This window comes from Falco punctatus (genome assembly GCF_963210335.1).
Source record: "Falco punctatus genome assembly, chromosome: 6".
NCBI lineage: Eukaryota > Metazoa > Chordata > Aves > Falconiformes > Falconidae > Falco > Falco punctatus.
This window is the reverse complement of record NC_137585.1, coordinates 67,437,522-67,458,017: the sequence shown is the minus strand read 5'-3', so window position 1 is coordinate 67,458,017 and position 20,496 is coordinate 67,437,522. Positions and strand designations below refer to the sequence as shown.

Sequence of the window (20,496 nt, the reverse complement as noted above, 5' to 3'; positions counted from 1 at the left end):
GACTGGGTTTTTTTGTTTGGTTGTTTGGTTGGTTTATTTTGGGGATTTTCTGTTGCTTTAATAAAAGAAAGGATAGTTTAAAAATTAAAGGTAGGTCTGCTCTGAAAGATCACGTATCACAGTTTCTCTATACTCAAGATATGGTCACTATGTCTCTATTACATTAGTCCAGAATTGTTTTTTTTTTTTTTTTTTTTCTGTGGTCCTGTGACTTAACATACACCAAATATAGGTCTTACTAAACTCCTCCCTGCTGCACACAAGTCTAAAATATTGTCTTTTTGCTTTTGTAATAAGTAAATGAACTAAAGGGAAAGTTCTTTAAATAACCTAGGAAATGATACACAATTATTTCCTATGTCAAAGCTAATGCTTTGTTCAGTTGCCACACCTTCATGTCAACAGAAGATCTTTAAAGAAACCTTTTCAGTGCAGAGAAAGTGTTGTATTCTGAAGATGGTGGAACAAGAAAAGTTAAGAACAGTAAATAAAGAGTGAGTCTGTATCTTTCCCTCTTGCTTTTGTTGGCTTTCTTTTCTTTTTCTGAGTGATTGATGGGATTTGTGTTGGATCAAATCATCTATTGATCTTTTTTTCCCTTCAATAATTCCCTCCTGATTGGTGTCTTCCAAAACTTTTGGTTGGTTTACATGTATCATGTGTGTATACATATACATACATACATATATATAAAACAACCAAAACCACAAAAACAAACAACACCCCCCCCAACCCAACAAAGAAAAAAAAAATCTAACACCAACCCAACCCCCAAAACCGCTCAGCAAACTCGTTTCAACAATTTCACTTTGGTGCCAAATTTTGTCTGAATGGGCATTTGAAACTTCTGTCACTTAAGGTTTCACTGCTCAGTATCTCTCTGTGGTGTCAAAATAGTTCAATATCCACACACAAATTTCTGGATTCCCACAGTAAGGCACATGTAACTCCATAATCCGTCTTACAGAGTGCGCTTATTTAGAGGCACACATATGGCTAAGCAACTCCCTCTTAAAGGTGTTACAGTCTTTTTCTTCCTTTCAGCGCTTCATGGTTTTGCATTCACTTTCAACACAGAAGTTTTGAGTGCATTTTTCCGAGGTGGCGGTGAGCGGAAGTCCTTACGGGATATGCCTTGTAGCATGCTGAATAAAGGCAAACTGATTGGTATGGAGCCGAAGTTCTTTATATGCCTATAACAGGCTTGACAACCTGTTTGTCTGAAATACTCCACCCCATTAGCAGGTGTTGAACCTACTCGGAAAGGCGGGGTGTAATCTGATTTCTCCAGGAGACAGGTGATTACCCCACCCAGATAGGAGAGATGAGAGTGACTCTTTAGATTTGCTGCGGCTGCAACTTAAATTGCTGCTGGGCTCAGTGAGACTGCTTAAGCTGAAACCGGACAGTATTGTTCATTTCTTTGCTAATAAAGCCATGCCCACAATGTGGGACAGGTTTACATAGCAAAACCAATTCTGTTTTAAAGTTATGGTCAGAAAAGAACTGGCTTCCGCTTCACCTCAAAGCTTCCCAATGCTGTGAGTTATTCCTGAAATACTCTTCTGTTCCTTAAATAAATTCATTCTGTGCTGTAGAAAGTGCACGCTACTGAAAGAAAAAACAATTGAAAATAAAGGAAACTTGCTAACACTCATGGAAAGGTTTAGTATACAGTGACCAGGCTGCAAAACCCTGAAAACCCACTTGTGTGCCAGACTGCACCCACAAAAGATTTTGTTCTGTCTTGTTAGCTATGCATTAACCTGGTGTATAAAAATATGAAATGGTCATTAGATCAGGTATGTAGTGCTACAGCCTTTTCTTGGCATCCCTCTAGCTGTTCACAGGTCCAGAGCAATTATTATCTGCATCTGCTGAATGCAGAGTAAGGACTGGAAACACGTCTTGTAATTTGAATATACTTGATGTGGAAAAAATGGGAGAAATTTTACTTCCCAAGACGACTAAGTCAGATGGTGAGCGCTGACGATGGAGATCTGAAGGACTGATGTGTTTAGCCTGGGCAGTCAAGGGAGGCATCTTTAAAGCATGGCTTCTAATGACTTCTCCTAATGGTTTCTGGCTGAAGACTGTTTTGAGGACAGACCCTAGGGAGTATTCTGCCTGGCTGAGCTACCTCCATGCTTACTTAGCCTTAGTGGTAAACTCTGGGTCAAATGACCAAGTACCAGTAGTGACTACCAGATATGCGAGTAGGTGGGTAGACAGGCAGGGAGACATTTTGTGTTTCGTGCTCACTAACATAAAGGAAAAACCAGAAGAGCTTTCCATCTGCTGTGCAAGCGTGCTGACAATACAGCTGTTTGCTAATGTGGCGTGCGGTTTTGTGGCTTGAAGGAATCAGGATATATCTGCTTTTTTCAGTGGCTTTTTTTTTTATCATATGCTTTGTTAGCTGGCTTCTTTTTTCTGGTCTTGGTGCTTTAAAGGTTTAAATTCATGCAGACATCCTGCAACTTGAGTAAATTATACGTTTTAAATATTCTCATGAACTCTTGTCATATCAAAAAATCAGAGAGATAACAGGCATGACTGAATTGGAAAGATAACTGGAAGTACAGTAAGCTGTACCAGGCAACTGAAAATGTCTTATCAACCCTCATCAGCACCTGAAACTACTCAGGGCACATCTTGACAGCAGAGGAAAATCTAGATATGGAATTAATCAATGGTTCCTCTGCAACGTTGGCAGCGGTCACCATGCATAAGAGTAGTGTCATTTCTGCCGTCTCCAGAAAGGTCAAGCCCTCCAGATCACGATCCAATAGAAGGGCCACTGAATCTGGGGATCTGTCAGCATTTTCAAAGCTCTGAGACGGGAAGACAAGTACAATTAGAATTCAGTCCACAAAATAACATAGTTTTATAAAAGAGACCAGATATTTTGTTTACCTCTGCATACTGTAGGTTTATATTGGATTTGTGTATGCACACACACTGCTTATAGGGCTTTGACTAATGGGGACATAATCCCCAAGAACTAAGTTAATAGAGAGCCCTTTCTGTAACACAGACCCCAACACCTGAGCTGCTCAACTGACTTCACCCAGCACTGCAGACTGGTTCTTTTTCAGAGGGTAGGACTCTAAAACATTGATCCTGCTAATTGCAAGGTAAAACAATGACAGAACAGGGATGGAAATTATGTTATTGATCCATATTGCAAGGGGCGCACAGGAATAAAATGCAGTCTGCAAATATTTTCATGTCATCTGGCCTCCCCCGCTCTAAAATGATGCACCTGCCTGTACAGGTTCAGCTAGAAGGTTATCTCATCAAGTACAGGTGCCAGGCACCATTTCCCCACCCACCAGGGCTGGTACACAGTTTCTAGTACTTGGGGACTGTCCCGTTGCTGCCAATGCAGCACTTAGCACAACAGCTTTGCAGCAGCCTTGCCAACTAGCTTGTCCTGATAAAATAAAATTTTAAAAGATCATTGCATTTTAACAGGACTGGAATCATTTGCTTTGCTCCCTGTGTGTTCTGGGCCTGTTTAGGCAGATTGTGCTCTTTCACCAGTATTTTTCTAAGTGTTACTGTAATAGAAAGAGGGAAACAGTAATAATATTTAAGTAATGTTACTGCATTTCACAAAAACTTGCAGACAAGCAGCAAGAGCTGTGAAAGCACTTGCCATGTAGAGCTCACCCTGAACAGGATTTTCTTGTACACGCTTACTGACATGCTAAAGTGTTTGCTGGATCTAGCTGAGAATCCATGGCAATCACACATGTGCTTATTGCGCTAACACGCCAGAAGTATTTTCCTTGAAACAGTGCTGCTGAGAAGGATACCTAGCCAATACAGACTGAACTGATTGCAGCTGATAGTAGCCCACTAGCAAAAAAGAGAAGTTAAAAGGCTGCCTGATAAGTCTGGAACATCTTTCAGCAGTGTGATAAATTTGAATGACAGCAGTAATATCAGGGATTACTTATTCTCCATGGATATCCCTGACCTCGTCATTTGAGAATTCAAGTAATTGGGCAGAAGAAGAAGAAGAAGAAGAAAAAAAGAAAAAAAAAACAACAAAAACCCACCAACCCCAACCTAAACATATTAATTAAACTCATGCATGCAACTTTATATGGAAACTGTCCATCCATTCTGATTTGAAAGAAAAAGCACATATTTATTTAGTTCATCCAGCTGTTAGACGATAGCTTTAAATCCCCTTGTCCATCCAGTTTAGACAAAACCTTCTGATATTTTAATCACTTGGCTATGTGAGAAGGCTGAAATAAAGGGAGAACGTATTACAGGGTCTGATCCTTATCGGGATTAAATTGGCAGAAAACTGTTGAAGTTAATGATACTGTAATGGATTAGTTAGCCTTCTACTTATTGCCCTGCATAATCTGCCCATTTGCATTTGCTGTAATATCTGAGAAGCAGTATGGATATCAATGTTGGTTAAAAAAAAAAAAAAAAAAAAGAAAAACCAGCTTTCTTAAAATAAGGAGAAAAATCTGGATATTAGTTGGTCACAGGGACTTACCCTTTAACTTCTACTTAAAAAGATGTTATTAAAAACTCTTTGCTGCATCAGTAATCCAGATCGAAGGCTGTAAGTTCCAGGCTTCTGGAGGAGTGATAATTACTGGAAACTCATAAAAACCAGCTAAATTCTGTTTTAATTTTAATACACGGAGCAGATGTTTTGACAGATGGATGGACTTTATTTTTGTAACTGTCCGGGAAAAGTCTGCATAACACAGACTAATCAGTGTTACATATCTGTAGTGTTTGTTTTTTGGCTCCTATGCTTTTAGTTTACGACATTTTCTTTGTAATTTATTTTTTCAGACTAATCTCTCTCTGCATAAGCCCTTCTATCAATTTGGTATATAAATATTAGAAAACTCTTAAAAAATAAATGTGTGTGTTTGGTTAGGAAGTCAGACATTGATCTTCATATAGTGGGTGCCCTTCTGGAAAACTTAATTAATACTTTATCTTCCTTTCAAGACAGGCCCTCTGCCCTTATACATAGTATATAATGTATTTATACTATGTATATATACATTATACACATATTTATATATATACATTATATGTGTGTATTTGATATATGATTTATACATTATATATATGTGCACACACATTATATGTGTATATATGTGCTCAGCGTATCTCTGTCCAGACACATTGGACCTCTTTGACTTTAATTCACACTCTGAATGTAAGTGACAGTCTAATAATTTCTCATCTTGTTCTACAAGTAGGAGTTCAGCAGAGCAGAATGTGCGGTGGGGTTGGTGCTTTGGCTGTGTTACTGCAGTATGATGCAAATGGTTTTAGCCACTTTCAATAAACTGTCAATATGGAGCTGGGGGTCCGAATCCCATAACCTCCTCAGACAAGTTTAGAGGAAGTGTAAATGTCCATAGCATACCTGAAGTTAAAACCTATTTCTCTCTCAGGAATGCCCAGCAAACTTCTGGGGCAGTGGTCCTGCCTGGTGACCACATGAGCCTTTAACTCCTTGGTGACCACATGAACCTTTAACTCCTGGACACAAGGTAGAACGGCTTCACTTGGAGTCCTTGTGTCCTTACATGCCAAACTAGCCCTGGGAAAGCCTGGAGTATCTGCTTGGTCTTCAGTGAGGGATACGGTCCATATTCCCTCAAGCAGAGAAAGAGACTGGATTGTGCCCCACATTTGGGGTGTGCTTCAGCTATGGCACGTGGCAGAGCCGGGACTGGGCATGAGCCATTTCTTCAGCTGTGCTTTGGAGGTTATTGCCAATCGTGCCATCACAGGACTGTTTGCAGAAGCAGATCCAGCAGTTACCCTGTAAAAACATTTTAAAAGTAGCTATCTAAAGAAGTTCCCTCTGTCAGGGCAGAGAGAGAAAGACCTCACTGGCTATGCTAAAAGGTCTTGGACATGATGTAGCGGCTTAGCTGCTTGGATTTGAAGACAGAGGTACTTCTGTACAAGGCCAAAGGCAGAACCTACAGCTCCTGGGGAAACCTTATACCATTTATTGAAATATAAATGAAGATTAATCCTCTCCAGGGGTAGGCAAGATAAATGAATGGGGGTTTTAAGGACTGCAGTAACTCCCACATGATGTACCTAATTTTCTATTTGAATATCTACCTCAATCATTCTGTACCGTATGCAATCACTTATGCTTTCTACTTTATGTACGTATATATAAACTCAAGCTTTAGGGCATAAACCAGTGTTTAGCTTTATGTAGACAAGAAAAGTTTCTTGATATTAAGCTGCCCATTATAATAAACAGGATTATGAGGTGGAAGAATTTATAATGATTCGCTACAGTGATTCCAGTGCTCCTCTTCTTTAAGATTTGTTTTCATAACTCATCCAAGTAATACTTTCCTGCCTACAGAGAACTTTGCAAACCTTGCATTCATTTTCATTCACATTACTGGGCTGAAAGTAAACTCCCACACCGCTCTGCTTTCACATATGAAAAAAAACCCTACCCTGATTTCCACCTGGAAAACAATTTTTTTAGAGTCCAGTTTTCTTCCTGTGGCTATTGTACTTGATAAAAAGCATTATCCAAAGGGTGTGGATATGTCCAGAATACGTTCCCTTTAAGCAACATCAATTTCCTGGGGAACATGAAGATGGATACAAAGGTACGGAGGGGCTGGATGGACTCCCACGCAGACAGAGTGTTTGAATCCCCTGACAATTTGTTCCTTACAGATTCTGGCTTCGGGTTACTTCCTCCTCCTCCGGTGGATATTTTCTGCCGTCTGCTGTATTTTACCGAGATACTGCAATTCCTTTGTCATCTTTGTCTCCTTTCCAGTGCCTTATTCTCTGAGATTATGTAGTGAAATGCCTCGTTCTGCTGACAGAGACCTTCACACTAACAATATAGCGCTGGGCCAGGGGTCTGGCAGGGGGAGATGCTGTTGCCAAGTGGGACAAACCCAGTTAGAGACACCCAAGTCATTCCAGGCCTCCAGCCAAGGGGGTCAGAGAGCTGCTTTGTAGTCAAGTTGATGTAGCCAGCGGTGTCGGGACCAGCAGAGCTGTCTGCCAGGTTTGAGCCCTGGCAGTGCCTGAATGCCATTGTAGGAGCCTTGCCACGAGAGCAGGATTGGGGAAAATGGGAGTCAGTCACCCAGGTCTCATGTGATGGCAGACCCATGTTGCATTCAATGCACACACACATCCCCTGATCAGAATATCTGCCTCGTCCTAAATGTATGCTGAATTTTAGAGTCCGAGGAAACCATTCAAAGCTGTTAAAGTCTGTGTATTACAGGTCCATGGGAAGCTTTTTCATCCCCGAGGCACAAAACCCAGGAAAACCTAATATTCATCATTGCAAAGCAAACTCTTGCTATGTTCAGAATACTAAATGCATGGGCACAACATTTTCACACGTGATGCTGTACCTGTGCAGCTATACTTAAGCACAATTAGATGGAGGAAGGAATGTGATTAGTCTGCAATGGAAATATGCGCCTGTTGCTATTGTTCCAGGGAGAATAACACCTTCTCCCAGGCAGGGCAGAAACTTCACTTTGAACTTCCCAAGTTGACAAAGGCTTGAATCAGAACTGTAACTTTACTTTGATGTCATTTTTTGTGGTTTAATACCCCTCTTTATTTATTTTTTTACAACCATGTAAAATATATGAAGAAACCTAATCTGTTAGATAGGTGTATGAGAATTTACTGAATAGACCTTAATGGTTCCTTTATATAGCTATAAAACACAGGGAAGCAGTCTGAACTGGACTAGAAACTTTAAATGTTATGTACATTTATTTGTCAGAGTCAAAAGTTTATTGCTGTAGGTATTTACCTTCCTCATTGTTTAACTAGGTTGTGTTTTTCTCAGGCAGCTATGGTAAAAAATATGTTGCACAGGAATGAAGGAGAGCTTAAAAGCATGGGTGAATAAGCCAAATCTGCTTTTGGAAATGTATTATAAATCCAGAGTAATGCTATTAACACATTTACACTACTCTCAATTCTGAACACTTCAAGCACAAATATAGCTATGATAGAGTTAATTGCCCCCACCCCTCACTCCCATAGGCTAAATTAGAATAATTCAGTGAAGCTGATGAATTTTTCTTAATTTCTATCCATAGAAATCAAAGACTCTGTCCCTAAACTAAGCAGGGTTTTCCACCTCACCTTTAAAGTATTAGCTATCTAATACCCTCTTGCTGTACATTACAGATAAGCAGCTGAACAGTATTTAGCAAGTGCATAAGTGCATATAGAGTCACAGGTGGCGCATTGCTGTAAATCAGAATAGCTCCTCTGAAATCAGCTCAGTCTGTGTTGATTCACACTGGCTGTGGGTCTAGCTCATGTACTCACAGCATTTTGCAAAGGTATGTGTCCACTGGCCTCTAACATTTCAAGTTCTTCAGGTAGGCAATTTTTTAAAGCTTTAATAAAGCATAGTAGCAGACCACAAAGACATTTCTGAAATTATGGTACATCAAACCAGACAGGGCAAAACACAGTCCTGCTGAACAGTGGTGCGATTGAATTTGGCCAGATACAACTCTAAATGAGAAAATTCTGAATTATTTAATAATGCACAGATCATTGGTCAGTTTCAAATTATACAGCCGAAGTCAGATTCTCGTCTGTAACACAGAATATCAGAATTTAAGAAAGGATCTATTTCAATTTTGTTAATATTTAATGTCACATGAATTTGTGGTGTTTGCCCATTTTCACTCTTGCAAACATTGAAATACTAACACACTTTCATGGTTTTTGCATATTTCTTTTATTAAAAGGAAAAAGGACAACAGCATTAAGAAAAATATCGAAATATACTTTATAATTTTGGTGATTTATACCAGGTATTTGCTTTAGTACTCTGCTACTGTGACAGTGAAGAGCAGTCCGTAGATACATGTACATATACATATAATAAATGTGTGTTCATGTTTATGTATGTGTGGGAGGAAGAATACATCTGTACCAGAAATTGTGTGTGTTTTTATTAAGAAAGGTCAGAATGGAAAGAATTAAGAGAGACCCCTAGCAACATCCATCTCTATTTCTTTCAATTTCCTGTTGGATTACCGTAACTATCTCTGTTTTCTCTTCCATCTCAGTTGGAAAGAAAACATAAATTATCAGCAGTAAGCCAAGGACATAGTAAGATTCAGTATACTTTTCTCTGGGTGCTCCTTTTAATACATTATCATTATCTGTTATGCAGATAAACAATAAAATTGGAAGAGCGATGTCATTTCAGTACAGTCCTTTGTGTAAGGCAGGGAATCAGTATTTTATCTGTGTAAGTTCGTTGATTTTCCCTGTGGTGGCCTAAGGCATGCCTCAGATTGCACATGCATTCTCCTAGCAGAGCCATTAATTTGTGTTTCAGAGTATCTGGTTTAATTAGCAAGCAAGTTACAGAGATGAGTGATGCCAGTTAATGAGATTTCTCTGGAGGTGGTAGCTCAGGTGGTGTTTCTATGGGCCCTGGTCCACGTGGATAGGTACAGCTGAGTGCTGTACCAAAAAAAGTCATCAAATATGCATAGAAAAGTCCTCTTCATTTTAAACACAAACTTTTCTGGACATGGTTATTTTATTTCAGTGTTCTTACTGTTCTCCTAATTGAAATCCATTTTTTCTAATTGTGTCAGTAGACTGATTCACAGGCATTTTCATCATTTGGTTAGACCCAATTAAAACAAAACTATGAAATAAATGGAAGAAGTTGACATCTTGACTATTAGGTTACACATTTCCATTTTAATAACATTAGGCATTTATAATGACATTTTTGTTAACAGATAACAGATAATGTTTGTACTAGGGATTGTTAGTGTTGCTATTAAGTTTTTAATCACTGAGAACTGGAATGACTCACGATGGGTAATTTACTTAGGTAGAAAAGGTTAAGTTCAAGTCTTGTAAGTTATATTCTAGGGGCTGCCAATAATTGCACTAAAGCTTTGTACACATGTATACATCCTTGTAAAACTGGCCCCTGAACACGGGCAGTTGGGGGTGAGGCAACATTCATATTATTGTTAGAAATGTTATATCAATGATTTGTTTTTCATCAACTCCTTCCATCTGGCCCATCTTTTTTCTAACTGTTACTTAATTGAATACAAGCAAACAGTTGGTCCATTTTTCTTCATTATTTCATTCTGACACATTTCTATAAATGGGTTTTGTCTTACAAACATGGCAATAGCATAAATTACAAAGATGAAGCATGTTTGAGGCAAGAATTAGGAAATTTTTTTTGTGTGTAATCTTTTCTTCAGGGGTGGATGCTTAATTAAATGCCAACCAAAGATATTTAAATGAGAACCTAAATCAGGCTATTTATTAAATGCTTAGCAGTAAACAAGCTTTAAACAGCATGAAATGATCACACTTTTAAAACCTGTTCATTTAGCCATATATCCCTAACATGGAAGAGCTCCCATTAGTCGTAATCACTGAATTAACTCTGTGGATACATTTTTTTCCCTCCCTTTTCTTTGCAGAGAGAATGTGCTAATTTCATCAAGGTGCTTAAGGCTTACAACCAAACCCACTTGTACGCTTGCGGAACAGGAGCTTTTCATCCAGTCTGCACCTATGTTGAAGTTGGAAGCCATCCTGAGGTAAACTATCTTGAAACAGTATTTTTCCTTTTCCTCTTTTTAATCTTTATTGGTGTTTAGCCATGATCTCGTCCTGCCAAAATGTGCTCTTCCAGGTTTCTGTGGCTTGGTGAGCAGATCCGGTAAGACCTGATCCTGCATCAGGTGCTGATGTGCCGATTGATAAATCACAGCAGAATCTGTCCTTTTCTCCCCTGCACAGCATCTTTTCCCCCAGGGGCTTAAATAAATACGAGTAAGCCCATTCTACCTGGCTCATGATATGAATGGCACCGTCTTTTTGTTCAGTTGGGATGTATACCAGTTATAAGAGGGGTAGTTCAGCCTGTGTGTTTTATTCTGGGCCCAGCTCTGTCCTTTAGTCTCCTACCAGTCCGTACAGTTTGGCGCCACAGCAGCTTTCTCCCAGCTGGGAATTAAAATAGCATCACACATTCATAAATCCCACTTCTCAGATTTGTCCTAACACACTGACGGGTTTTCATATGTGACCTAGGTTTTGTTTCCTTGTTTTTTAGTGAGAAATAAATCACTTTTTTTCTCTCTTTTCCCTCATATTTTTTAAAAAAAATCTGTTGCTTGCTGATTTTTGCTTAGTGTTTCAGAAATCTTGCAGTAGCTTTTGTACTGTTTTGTCAGTGACCATCATAATAAATAGATAAACATGGTCTTCCCTGGTGAGAAACAGTATCACGCACAGAATGCAACAGGACTATGCAAGTTTTTCTGGCTGAAGATTTGATTAGAATGTCTCTGTGCTCCATTTTAATACTCTTTCTCTGCAGAAAAGCCAATCTTTTCCTGTTAAGATGAGTGTGTAATATAAATTAGTCTACTTTGTTTTCACCCTGGCTTACCCAATATTGCTCGATGGACTGCTTTATGGATATGTGTTACTGGTGAATCCATAGTTGCATTACTCACAGCTTCTGTGATCTTCGAAGAACAGCCCTTTCAAGTTACCTTATGGTTTTGCAATTCAGGTTTGCAGATTTCCCTGAAAATAAAGACTTCATTGTTAAATGAATGAGGACTCGGTTACTTAAAAATCAAAATCTCTTCTTGTAGAAAAATTAACAGACCTTTTGAGTGTTGACTTTGTAGTCTGGGAACCATTTTTCCCTATAAAAATGTCTTTTGATATTTGAAACATAAGTCTTTAAAATGTTCGAAGCATAAGGTTGTGAACAGATAAAGGAGCTGCAAAGTGGAAAGGTGTTCCGCGCCCCGCCCCCCCCCCCCCCCCCCCCCATTCTTTAATGCTTTATTCCAGAATGCATTCTTGGCAATTAGTGATTGTCTCTTGACCACACACAGTATGTCATTGCTTACTGCATTAAACAGATTCTCTGCTTCCTGAGATCCATTTGGGAATTGGTAGACATATTAATTAACTCTAGTTCCGTAAGATGTGTGTCAATCAATTCCTGGCTATCTGCCAAGTGAATCTATCTGCAGAGAGATAGCTGGTATGAGGTCATTTACTTCTACATTTGGCTGTTTTATGACTGTGCCATAAAACTAACACACACTTCAGGATTTATAGAAAGGATGAGCAGAGATGACTGGCCAGATCCAACCTTGGTTTAACATTCTGGATTTTGAGAGCCTTCAGTCAATGATGTGTTTGGCACTGGACCTGGAAGAGGATGTTTGTTTTAGCTTCTTTTTAGCGGTCCCTAACTATAAACAGAATCTAAATTGTTGCTTTTCTTTGGTCATTTATGCAGTAAGTTTGTAAGTCCCCCTGTGCCTGAATCATTCTCATGACCCTTCATTTCGCCTTTGCAAACCAGGGAAGGCAGGAGTATGTTTATCTGAGCTGCCTCAGACACTGCTAGCTTTTGACTTCCTTTTCATACTTAAGCTATGAGTGAAATCATCTTCACCTGCCCTTCTGATGGCACAAGTTTCTGTGTCCTCTGGGCAGGTGTGCAGGAGGGGTCGCTGCCTTCTCAGCCCAGGTCTGTCCATGCAGAGGGAAAGTGGGGCAGGCAGGAGGCAGGAGCACCCACCTCTTCTCAGGCTTTGCCAGTCTGCCTGGGTCCTGTCCCTTGCAAAGCTGAAATTCAGAAGAATAAATGAATTTATTAAGTTTGCAGTGAAAAATAATCTGGTCTCCCTCTGTCTTTCAGCTACAGCCTGCTTCTTCCTTTCCTGTATCACCTAGGCAGGAATTTCAAATGTGCTTCTCCTTCCTCAGATGGGGAAGAGGAGGGTGCTTGATTGACAGTAGCTATTAGAGACATCACAAATGGTGGGGGATGGGGGCGGGGGGATATACAATATTAACCCCCATACCCCTGCTCACTGCATCTGTGAGAGCCAGATGGTTTACGTTGTCATGTCAGACAGCAGTGCTGGACGTGTCAAAGGGCCACTACTTCTGTGTCATGTACAGTGTCTACCTCCCCAGCATCCTAAAAGTAGTTAAAGTGTCAGCAAAGGCAAGCGATTGCTTTTGAATTAAAAAAGAAAAATGCCATTTAAAACATTTCCTGAAGATTCATTTTCTGCCACAACACTTGAGGAAAATTAACTGGCTTTGCCATCTGCTTATTTATTTTTCAAGCTCTTGGAGAGGTAAATGTGAACTGATTAGCAAAATAGTCAGGGAATGTACCTATTGTCTGATAAGATTGCTTGTTTACGCGAGCTCTGAATATAATCCACCTGCCTGGGTCCGATGGAGGAGAGGAAATTAGTGTGCGCCAAACTAAAGAAGATAGAGGAGTGAAATTTAAAAAAAGAGTGGCAAGCGGTACAGGAGGCACTGGAAGCAATTGGAGTAAGCTGCAGGAGGCTGGGATATGGCCCAGTTTTTATGATGGGGAAAGGAAATAAATTACTTTCTGTGACAGTCATAAATATGAATTGTTATATCTGTTGAATATCTCTTCGATATGAACCAGCGTATCGCAGCCCCATTCCATACTTGAAGAAAACCATTTCTAGTGATGAAACTAGGCAGATCTAATTGAGTTTGATGAAGTACAGTATCAGAAATAATAATAAAAAGGTAAAAGAATATGAACAGCATGCTGTGCATCTGATTAAAAATGATCTGCGCAAATGTATACAACCTAATATGTTGTGAATTACACTACAATCTAAAGAGTAAAGCAGACTAATCTTCACTTAAATCCATTCCAGATGTGTAAGTGAATAACCACAGTATTTTGAGAGAAGAATAAAGTTAACGTTTGAATAGACTTTTAAGCACGTAAGCCATGAGTAAGCAGGAAAGAACATATCTGGAGAGAACGTAGCATGTGTATACACAGAAAATACCTGAGGAGAGCCTAATTTAAAGCTGGAGATCATCCATTGGGGAGGCTATATGTGTACTTTCACTGAATGGGGCAAACTGGCTCATATGCAGACATCCATATTGTACGTGCATAAGTGTAGGCAAGATGACCTCACCTACACCAACTTCAGGCATATGGGGTTAGGCAATATGTGGCATTCCCTCCACATAATGCAATATAAGACAAGAAACCAATTACCAGACAAAACAAGAAAGTAATTAGTAAAGCCCTGTTCTGCTCCTACTGACTTCTGAGGAAACAGGCTTGGATGTGTGGGAATGCTGTGCTTAACAGTTACACAATTACACTGGTCAGATCTGTGCCTGAAACGAACAAACCCAGCAGCAGGGAGGCACAGGGGTGCGTTAAACCCACTAGGAAATCACAACAGGATGCGGAATGCACCTGCCTGTGCATGCCAGAGCAGGGGGGGAGCCCTGCTCCCTTTCCCCAGGGCTCCCTTTGGGGCAGTTTCTGTGAGCCAGCAGGGAACACTCCTGTTTAGGAAAGACCAGGATTTTCCATTTGCTTAACCCTTACATACAGGTGGAGGTATAGAGAATGCCCTACAGAACCTTCTTTTTTTATATATTTTTTTTTATTTGTTACACACTCAGGCATTGCCAGAGCTGTACAAAACGGTTTGCCAGATCCTCAGCAGGAATACATTAGGGTTTCTTCAACAGAGGTAAATCAATAGATGCTGTCTGAAGAACCAACACGGCTTCTTTTATTGTCTCCTAATTCCAAATTTCTTGTCATTGTCTAACAGATTAAAACTCATTTTTAACTGTATGAACTTAAAAGGTCTGGGATCACTTTACTTGCAGGTTATTTCTCATTCTTAATCAATAAAGAAGCTCTAAATTTAGTTCAGATTTATGATGTACATAAAACATTAAGTTATTGCATATGAAGTTATATAATGCTACCACCTGTAACATATTTGCTTTTTCCGGACTCTGTGTATTTTAAAAATCTTTGGTTCAACTCATAAAATTTTGCTGAATTATACTTTCCACTTTCTTTTTTTTCTTCCCCTCTTTCTGTACTTCACATTAGAAGAGGTCTAGAGTGCATTTTGTAAGTAATGCACATCCTGTTCTGATACGTTTATGCATCTGTCTTTTTTGTCTGTATATATACCTGTATGCATTGTATATATGTATATAGTGATGGAAGAGCAGTTTTTTTCTAAGAGAAAGACTTTGAAGGAACACATTACCTGAATGACCAGCGCTACTGCTGGTAGAAAACATGTTGTGTTTCATTATCTAATATAAAATTCAGGGCGAAACATTGACTTCAGTAGTAGCAGATGTGGCTTAAATGTGCCTAACGTCATTGAAGACAGCAGAGCTGTGTCAGTTTACATCAGTTGAGATTCTGACCTGTGGTTTTTAAGTGAAACATTTGAGCAAATGATTTCTTAAGTTAAGAATCACCTCAGGCTAATTTTCTTTCCATCTAATTAATTATACCTTTATATGGCGTTTATATGCTTACCAAATACATAGAGAAAATAATGAAGGAAAAGGGTATGGTTAAAAGATTTTTCTCATTTGTGATATAACAGTTGTGTGATAGAGCTATTGTTTGTGCCACACTAGTTCTAAGCATTGCTATAATCACTGAGAAATGCCGATGATGGAAAATCTAGTTTAGAGATTGTAACAGCCTATTTTAGTTCAGTGATGCTTTAACCTTTCAGACCACTAGTATCCTGTTACTATAGTACATGAAAACAGAGCTGAAAAGCCAGATCACTAGCTTCTGTGCTGTATAAGTAAAAGAAAGCATTTCTTAGATGTTTAAAGGCTGATATACTTCACCTTTTTTCATAAAAAGCAAGATAATGATTTCTGTGATATGGGGAAATCCCAGGTCCTGGGCCTTTTTGCTGTACTGACATTCCTGTCTGCGGAGGATGGACGGCAAGTAACAGGATAGTTGGTGTTAGGCACACATCTGTCAAGGCATCTCACAGGGCCAGTGGCCAAAAATTGCAAAATAAATGGGTTTGATTCCTCTGAAGGCTGCTGGGTCTGCAAACCATCACTTCTGCTGCTTCACATGACATCGATTTCCAGTCCCTTAGGCTACCCTGCATGAAAACTGTTTGCTTAAAATCAGGCTTTTCACACATGTACAATTTACCTCCACTTGTTAAAAGAATAAATCTTGGCACAGCTATAACCTTCCCAGCATTTTGGAATTATATAGTATTATATACAATTATATGTAGCTGTATATAGCTTATAATTCTTTTTCCAAGCTGTAATTCACTATGCCATTGGTTGGGAAGGGATATGCTATGAGAACTTTCCAATGACCTGAAGACAATATTTACAAGAGATGTACAGGGAAGGGACAGAGAACATGACAGTCCTTTCTCATAAGACAACCTAAGCGAACTGGTTGTTCTGGTAAGGTCTGACAAATATTTCTGTAAGGAAACCAAGATGTGTTGTTGGAAGCTTTACACATTTTTAAGGACCGTGATGCAGAAACATGCATATCATACCGGCTGAGCACTGTCCCAAATGGCACCTCTTGTTATGTGGCATTACCCTGTGATAAAGTTGCAGAAGGTCACCATAAAAAGGTAACTCAATTCCCATTTAACAGGCTTTTTGAAAAACTCCATAAACCCCTTTGTAAACAAATATTAATCATGTTAATGTATGTATGAAGGCCTGTCTTTGAATGCACCACAGGTCTCCTTTGATTTTAGCCGGATTTTGAACACTTGGTCAGCTAAAAAAGAAGTTAAACCGGGAAAACTCCGATTTTTCAAAACTTCATCCTGTCATTCCCAAGCAAAATATAACTCCAATAAAATTTAATTTCCAGAGTAGATCCTTTAAAGTAGGACTATTAGGCTTTATGTGATAATTTAGCTGTCGGAATAGTTTAATTTATGAGGCAAACTTCTCTCAGCTGAATAGCACACATGGCAGAAATGGCTGACATCTTTCCTACCCCTCACTGCTGGGAAAGTCTGCACAGCTGCTACAGATATTTCATCCTCAGCAAACTGAGACACTGAAGAGAAAGATTTTGAAAGAGATTATTTTTCCATGTATCTTATTTTAACAAGATAAGAATCAATTTCCTAATAAAAATTATAATGCATACTAAACTTTTGATGTAAACCACACAGTTAGAGGTATAACAATTTAAATCTGTAGCTAGTGTTTATTACCCTGACATATTCAATTAAGAAGGATGTGCCTATATGACAGCTGAATATTTGACAACTAGCTGATCCATTTGATCTTCCATTTACTAGCATAAAGGTGTGTTTGTAAGAATAGGACTATTCCAAATCATATGCCTGCAAAGATTCCGGCTTAATATCTTAAAATTCAGATGCAGTACAAATATCATTTTTGGGGGGAAAGTATTTAGTAAAGGGGTCACACTTTAAACATTGACAGGAAATGTGAACATCTTAGGTTTTCAGCTGTCATGTAATGAATTTAGTCCTGCCCTTCCGTATTTCATAATTGCACCTAAGCAACTTGGAATCTATCTATGTCTACAGTGACAGAAAGTCAGTAATTACGTCTGGGGTTCACTTGGAGATTTACAAGTTGAGCATTTACATGCAGTAAATGAAATGAAGTTTTAAACTATCACAAGTGAAAACGGTGTGGTTGGCTGTTTTATTTCTCCACTTTTATTCATCAGCCTACAGACTTAAACGATTTAGACAAAATGGAAGCACAGTTCTTTAATAAGTCATACAAAGGAGAGGTGTAAGATATGATGAGAAGCAGGACAAAGACATGGAATTTACAACCACAAGGGACATTTGTTGCACAGCAGAAACCACTAATGAAACTCCTGTTTTTATTCAAGTCTGATCAGTTCAGCTGTTTAGTAACTAACTTTTGTTTAGGACTTGATAAATATATCAAAATTGCTATGGCAGACCTCCAGATTTGTCCTTAAGTAAAAAAAACAAAACAAAACAAAACAAAACAAACAAACCAAAAAAACCTCCCCAAAAAAACCAAAACTCTAGAACCTTACTACTTTACTATGACTTTATACATACATTTTAAAGGAAATGGAGATGAAAGTCACTCCACAGGTGGAGTTCCACCACTGTACAGTTTGGTTTTAATTGAAAACTTCCCTGAGATGGGAGACAACTGGTGAGGATATGGTCTGTAGAGAGTCTTGGTGTTTTTGAGGATCTGGTCTGACCGCAAGAGACATGCAATGGCACAAAAAGCTTGGTAAGTAGCAAATCCTGCATATTCTTCTCCGCTGTTGAAAAAAACTGCTCACACAAAGTAACTGTTAGCACAGATATAATGTTTTTTAGATATTCTCAGTGCAAAAAGAGTCTAGTGTGAATGACAGTGTCAAATTGGAACCCCTGCCTTCTAATGAGAGGAATCTGCGCTAGCATGCTTCCACTGAGATAACTGAGAAAACCATTGTCCCGTCACCATACATGGCTTTTGCCTTCTGTGGCTGAGAAATGCTGGTTGATTACAGTGGAGAACTGTATACAGTATGCCACAGCTGAATGACTTCCATGAATAAGAAGCTAAAGCCAGTCGACATATTCATTAGGTTCAAAGAAATGAGTCTCAGAACTGTGGGAAAACTTTTGTTTATGCTGCTGGAGGGGAGGGGAAAAAAAAAGAAAAAAAAAAAAGAGTGAGATAGAAAGAGACCTCCATGGAAGTAAATTTGCGGAGTGGAGCATGCACATGCAGACATGCAGAGCTGTTGAGTGGATTTTCACTTACACCCCAAGCAATGTCTTGCTTTGTGAGTCCATGTCTTAAAACCATGGGTAGCTTTGAATATACTCAGATAACAAATGATTCCAGTTAAAGATACTCTAAGATCTGGGTTTAATTTCCTTCTTTCTTTCTTTCTTTCTTTTTTTTTTTTTTTCTCCTTGTTTTAAATGTGAGGTGATTTTTCCTAGTACTAGTTGTCTTCAGTGAAGTTCTCTAGGACTTATACTGGTGTAACTAAGGCTCAGGTTCACTCTTCATTTGTATGGTCACAGAAAAAACAGGAAGCTCTAGCATTGTTAGAATGGTGACTCAGAGTGTTATGACTGCTTTAAGAAAATTAATTTTAGTGATGGTTACCAGAGGAGCTGAAAATACACCCACTGTTTTCATTTGGATGTTCATTATTTCTCCTATCAATTAAAGGATGTTATGATGAATTATTTATCTCCACAATGTAAATATTCCCACTGGCACATGATTACCTTACTTTACCATGAGATGAAACAGTTTTCCTAATTCATTACAGACTTGATTGTACTTTTAAGAGAGAAGGCAATCATATTAAGATGTTGATCCAATTTTCTGGGTGGGAATATTATGTTCGTTCATCAACAGAGCCCATACTGTTTCTAGTAGCACAGAAGTTCAACATTTGCCTCTTGTTAGAGTAACAATTGAAAACATTAACCTAACTTCACAATCATGCAACATATGCAAAATTTCATCCACACACCTCCCAAAACAAAAGACAAGTATGGCTGAATCCTTTGATCTCTCGACCAACATGGGGGGAAAGAAATAAAATAATAAAATAACAAACCACCATCTGTTGGGAAACCAGTGTAATAAAAACAGTGGAAAGCCAGCCTATAGTATAGACTGACTTAATTGAGGAAATTACTTATAAATAGGATTATTTCTTGATTTAGAGGTGCAGGAGGAAGCAAAACTGAAAGAAGGAGTTACCAAGCTCACATTTGGATAGCTTAACATCAAAGCAATATTATTCATTGTGGGATCCACGTCACAAGGCTCCAGTTGACAGGGGCTGACTTCATAAAGACTCACATTTTAAGTGTCATTGCGGCTGCTGAAGGAATTGACTGTATTTTGTTTGTAGCTCAGTACAAACATCTTGCTAAATAGTCTTTAAACAACTGAGGTCATGACACAGCAGGTTTTAGCTGTGGGTCTTGCACCACATACAGGCTACGGGGCTGTGAAATGCAGAACAGCAAACTAATCAGTGATACTAAATATTCAGACAGAAAGACCTAACCGAGAACCTACTGATTTCCACTAACTTCATTTGTCTTTATCTAAAGTTTTATGAGAGCTGGTGTGTTGTGAAGTGCTTTTCAAGCCTAGTTTTTAAAGGATGTAGGATGTATTTAACTCTTGGAAGTTACATGCGAGTCTGAAATCACTGCCTCTTTCCACGCTTCCAGACCAACCTAATATTTATAGTTTCTTCAAGTTTACATTGTGGGAGCTTCGTGGTACGTCAGCATGGTGACTGGCCTGCAGGTTGTCCCAGGAGGGGGCCCAAGGAAGGCTGAATACAGCTGTGGTCCAAGCTGCTCACGCAAAGCTGCTCACGCAAAGCTCCTCACGTTTTGAGGAGCTTCTCCTCAAAACCTCCTCTTGATGTTGCTTCTGGCAGTAAGAGTCTCATTCATTCAGGATTCCCAGAAAAGGGGCATTTCCCCAAAGGAAAGATGAGAACACTCGTGGATTTAAAAGCAATCTATCAGATTCAGGAAAGAAAAAAGTCACTTTCCACAATGG

At 39.0% G+C, this 20,496-nt stretch overlaps 1 protein-coding gene across 1 annotated transcript in view; it reads left to right on the top strand.

Moving 5' to 3' along the window:
* SEMA3A (semaphorin 3A) overlaps window positions 1-20,496 on the top strand; it is a 177,644-nt gene that overhangs the window by 65,971 nt on the left and 91,177 nt on the right. The window contains exon 4 of the mRNA XM_080392039.1: window positions 10,512-10,631. Coding sequence (XP_080248165.1) covers window positions 10,512-10,631 — 120 coding nt within the window. The remainder of the gene's footprint in view (window positions 1-10,511; window positions 10,632-20,496) is intronic.